At 33.2% G+C, this 5,416-nt stretch overlaps 1 protein-coding gene across 1 annotated transcript in view; it reads right to left on the reverse strand.

The window, feature by feature from the left end:
- LOC111384711 (7-dehydrocholesterol reductase) overlaps positions 1-4,194 on the reverse strand; it is a 5,389-nt gene extending 1,195 nt beyond the window's left edge. Inside the window, exons 1-10 of the mRNA XM_023009028.1 lie at positions 3,948-4,194; positions 3,210-3,432; positions 2,975-3,030; positions 2,486-2,588; positions 2,330-2,395; positions 2,054-2,167; positions 1,608-1,734; positions 1,394-1,494; positions 973-1,098; positions 776-840 (exon numbers count right to left, since the gene is read on the reverse strand). Coding sequence (XP_022864796.1) covers positions 776-840; positions 973-1,098; positions 1,394-1,494; positions 1,608-1,734; positions 2,054-2,167; positions 2,330-2,395; positions 2,486-2,588; positions 2,975-3,030; positions 3,210-3,432; positions 3,948-4,042 — 1,076 coding nt within the window. The 5' untranslated portion in view covers positions 4,043-4,194. The remainder of the gene's footprint in view (positions 1-775; positions 841-972; positions 1,099-1,393; positions 1,495-1,607; positions 1,735-2,053; positions 2,168-2,329; positions 2,396-2,485; positions 2,589-2,974; positions 3,031-3,209; positions 3,433-3,947) is intronic.
- Positions 4,195-5,416: the final 1,222 nt, after the last annotated feature.

A 5,416-nucleotide genomic window follows, 5' to 3' on the forward strand; every position in this document is an offset into this window, starting at 1 on the left:
CAACAATAACATTTGACATTGGCTTTTAAGTATACAGTTTCTTTCTATATTTTCAAATATTAGCAAGTTGTCTTTTTGACTAAAATATATTCTACATCAGCAGATGATGTCATAAAATTCAGATAGACAATAAATTACGCCCCTGCATGGTAGGGATTAAAATAAGGGTGCGTTTGATTACACGCATTGAATTTGTATAGAAAGAAAATAAATTCTAGGTAGTTCAATTACCTAGAATTTATTTGCAAGGAAATTGTCAATTAAATGTACTTGATTGATATAATTCTCAACCTAGAAAATATTATACTTGTTCGTTTTTTATTGGTGGGTAGGTGAGAGGGAGTGAATAGATGAGAGAGAAAAATAGAGAGTAAATTCCCTGGAAAATAAAAATCCTATTCATCCTAAAAAAAATATTTTTCTTGATTTTGAAGAAAACATGATCATGTGATCAAAAGTAGGAAAATGTTTTCCATTGAAAAAATTGTGAATCAAGCAGTACAAAATTAAGAATTTGGGTGGAAAAAATACATTTTCCTTGGAAAATATTAACAATCAAACGCACCCTAAGATTTTTAGTAGATTTTGATAAAAGCTAATAAAATACATGGTTGAAAACTTGTGGATCCCATAAAATATATAGTTAAAATTAGTTGTTGACTTTGACTTAAATTAAAATTGAATTTTAATTTCTTCCAAATAGGTGCTAATACTAACAACAGAATCTTACGTAGTTTTACTATTGTTCTACAATTGCAATATAAAAATAACTCACCATCCTGATGTTAGTAATAGACTTGATTTTGTCTCACCCGAAGTTGTTGTATATTCGGCGTGAATCTATAAAAAAAGTGAACAATTTTATTTTCTAAAGAAGAAAATAATGCATAATTGATGCAACAGCCAAATTTAGCATAATGTAAGCTTGAAAGTGAAGCAGCCACCAGAAGTCAATGATGCTACCATTTATACCTTTGATGGAGCTTTACCCCAAACCAAGGCTTTGCCATTTGTTCTGCGAAATTCTTGCCTTTGCCTGTCACAATCATAGTTGATATATATGCAAAGAATGCCTGCTACAAGAATATAGAGAGCCAGCTGGAAAAAGATAAGACTTGTTAGAGACAATATTTTAATTTAGTTTTAATATATTCATTTAGACTATGCTAAAGATTATTCTCGATCAGTGGGTTTCGAGTCAGGTGTCTCTGTGTCTCCCCACTGTGACACTGTTTTTGACTTTGATAAAACCTGCTGTAATATAGTGGAGAAGTTGGAACAGTTCAGAATAGCACATCTCTAAACCAGTGCAACTAGCATATATTACCACAAAGAACTCTATATTTAACTTCAGGAAAAATGGAGAAGAGATGCTAAACATCAGACGAGCTACCTGCATTCCAAGATCCACGGGATGGTTGACAAGGTACATGCCAGGAGAAGTATAAACAGATGGAACCCATACCAAGCATCCCCAGCAGATATAAAATCCAGCTGGAAAGATAATGTTGCAAATTCCAACAGCGTTGTTAAGCATTAAAGAAACTAACATGAGGGAAAAATGTGATTACAATGAGGTACACAGGAGTCACTTTGACAGAACAAACCTCTATCATGAGCAATATCCATTGTGTTCCAATATCCAGCTTCCCACCAAAAGAATTTTGTTACATATACCAACATCAACATCGTATTGACAAGCATGGAATCAGAAACCTTCCCATATGTTTCATACTGCAGGAAGAAAATATAAGTCACCCTCTGCAAGTTATTTAGCAGTTTGCTTAAATATAGAACGTTAATTTACTAGAGATCTATATCTTCAACACCAAAATTCTACTGGAGAACATTTGATTGATTCACAGATATGAAAATTTAGGCCTACCAGAAAAGAAAATGAAAATTTTGCAGCTCTCTTCGCTGCCCAACTAAATAGAGATTGACCGTTTGAGAGTGAAATTACTAAAGGGAGAGTTTTGACATAAAAGAAGCAATTTTTTATACAAAAATATATAAGCACCACAATATTGGAAATTGCTAATACCATGTTTACCTGCTTTATGCAATAGGTCACAGCAAGAACAGCCCAAGACATCATCCCAAATCTGCAATTTGTAAATACTTTTATGTCAAAGTTCTTGCCAATACGAGGATACAGCTCCATGCCCTGCAATTCAATCACACAGCTATTGTATTCAACTTACATAATTTATTTTGTTACAAGGTTAAAAGTTTAATTTAATTCATTACCTTTCTTTTCCGTAGGTATATTGCCAATCACATGGAAAGAAAGTAAAGTTACAGAGTAATAAGCTGCTAAGAAGCTCACCCAATAGAAGTCAATTATTATGTTTCCAGATGAACCAGAATCAGTTGAAGATGGTGCAACAAGTCCCTTCAATACATGGCCGCAAGAGTTAGAAACTCAGATATATCCTTGAGAATAAGGAGAAACTTAATAGAAATTTGTATTGTGAACACTTACTTTTATGTACAAGAGAATGCAGAAGATAAAGCTCCCAAAAATGAGAGCTGAAAAAATCTCTCCAAGATGATCATAAACTATTGTGGGATTGAAAATTCCAAACCTAAGGGATTACGAAAATGAATAACATAAACTCAAAAGATGCAGGCAAATAAACTTCTGAATTACTTAAGAAGGTAAAAAACAGACCTAAAGCAGCAGATAATTATATAGACATCATAAATAATCATAGCACAACATACAGCTGCATGACTATTAAGTGCAAAACAATTTACACATAAGTTACTGTGTCTCTGGTTCAATAACTTGATCGTTTGTGCATGAAATATAAATCTAAGATATCAAACAGAATAGCAGAATTTCATACTTCCCATCTACAAACAAGAATAATAATATTCCGAAAACCATTTGTTAGAGGAGAAATAGTCAGCGCTATCAAGCAAAGTGTACATGCCAATTGCAAGAAAATTTTGTTAAAAAAATTCTTACCACCAAAGACCAAGATACGTAATCAATGTTACTGCATATGCTGCAACACCATTTGCCTGCAATAAGCAATTGAAAACGTATAGATGAAAACCACCATAGACATGAAGTTAATACTATGTAACTACAGTCCTAGTGTAAGTCTTGACAATACGAAATCCGCTAAAACAATGGCCTAGACATGCATAACTTTCACACATACAGGCACAATGAAGCAAAGATATGCAAGCCTTAGTACCTTGTATACGGGCTGATTTCCAGTAGGAGATATTGGACCCACAACCCTTTTTCCAGGTAACCAAAGCTGAAGTGCAGCCTCAAATGCTGCATAACAGGCTATGATCTTCCAAGCCGTTGCTGTGGGTTTTGGCCAGATGTCCCTGAATCCTTGCAGGCCATGCTGCCTTAGGTAATCAAAGGTTTGCAATACAGATCCGTCAGCATGCACCATGGTATACCATCTGCATGCATTAACTCATGTCAAAAATACAAAGAATTATGTCGAAAAAGAATTTGATAGAGCTTCTTTTAATTGACATAATTAAGTCATTCAAAGCGACGCAAAGGTACTGAAATCACACAAAATCACCATGTACTAAAACATCTAATACATTACCGGTGATTGCATTAATTCATTCATACTATAAATCACCATTTTCTTTGTGTAACTGCTGACTAGATGGGATTGCTGCAGAATTATAAAAGTATCCCAAAACAGTGTATTTGGATAAAGATCTGAAGGAATCAAACTCTGTCATATTTCGTAATTAATTATAGAAAAGCATAAAGATTGCTACTTTTTCTTAGAAAAGGAAGCGCATCTAGTATTCCCAGCATTTAATTCAATTGCCTTTAGGAACCCAGACAAGCAGGAAAACCTCAAATTGGCAATTCAATAGATCCAGAATCTCTAAGATTCAAAACTAGATCAATACGAAAATTACATATAAAGATCAAAATGAATAAAAAAACTTACAGGAGAATAACAAAAGGAGGGCAGAGCGTGAGAAGAGAGAGCATAGAGGCGTATGTGACCATGGGTGAGTGAACCATGTTCGACTCCGACCCCATTTCTCCTTCTTGCTGTTGTAAAATTGTACCAGAATCTATTCTGCTCTCTGGGTGTGCGGGTTGAAAACTATGAGACGACTTGACTTGAGCGTGCAAAGTGGAGCATCTGAAAATATCATTAACAGCAAAAGAGAGTCACATGTAGTGAGTTGCCTTGGTTCTGGTGGTCAGTCACGTGACTGTATGATTCCTCTTTTCTAATTGATTTTTGAATTAATTTAATTGTACAAAATAAGTTGACAAAAAATGGTTGATAAAACAAATCTTTGATTTCAAATGATTTAAAAAAGAGTTTTTGAAATAATTGTTGTAAATGTTGTTTTGTAAATCAACTTTGTCAACTAATTTTATACAAGTAGTGTAACTTTGTTACTATTGACACAACCAATAAAGAGCCAGAAGTGCTTGTTTGTTAAAATTTGTTAATTTTTTAATTGATCAAACTTTAATATTATCTACACATTTATCCAATCTATAATTTTTATTATTTTTTCAATCAAATATTTCATTAATTTTTTTGAAAACCTCTTAAAACTTTTTCTTTTTTTGTGAATCATAAAACTTCTGATACATACAATGTTTTTTGCTTTCCATTTTTATTTAAGTCGTACATGTATTTTGGTTAAAAATAATGCATGTATAGATAATGATATAAAATACTTTTACATTAATAAATATTCATTATTGTTATCCATAAATAATAATTTCTCTTCTATACCTCTTGTTTCAAGAGTATTGTTTTACAGGATTTTAATGTAACTTACAAGATTTCAAAATAACTTATCTAGACTGATTATAGTAAGTTAATTCTTTCTTTATTTGTACGCATTATTCCAATTTGATTGAAATACTTTAAATGTTTTAATTTATCATTTACCAAAAGCTACTATTACCCTTATTTTTTTTATTTTTTGTGACGGGAGAATCCATAGCTGCTACCATTCGGATGCGCCCTAGGCAAACCCTCTGGTTGACGCAATAGTTTGCAAATCACGTAAGCCAGGTAAATCATATTAGGTAAGTTCGATGCGACATGCTCAATCGAAAAGATATTGGTAGGGGGAATAGAACTCGTGACCAAAGGTCTCGACGCTCACCTACTCCACCAACTTAGCCGTCCCATGAGGGGCATGCTACTACTACCTTGCTTGCTATGAGAGAGGATGACTTGTCTTAGCCATCCTTCTAGGAAGAAAGAAATTTTATGGAATCTCATTCATAGGTGGATAGTAGTGACAACGCGATTTTAAGCATATGTGATCTTATTTTTCACTGAAAATTTGAACATTCTTTGGCTATCTTGAAATGTTAAAATGATGAGAATGTTCAGATTTTGTTCTACTTCATTTTTATGTGGACATTTTATGAAGTGAA

The sequence above is a fragment of the Olea europaea genome, unplaced genomic scaffold (genome assembly GCF_002742605.1).
Source record: "Olea europaea var. sylvestris unplaced genomic scaffold, O_europaea_v1 scaffold298, whole genome shotgun sequence".
NCBI classification, from domain to species: domain Eukaryota; kingdom Viridiplantae; phylum Streptophyta; class Magnoliopsida; order Lamiales; family Oleaceae; genus Olea; species Olea europaea.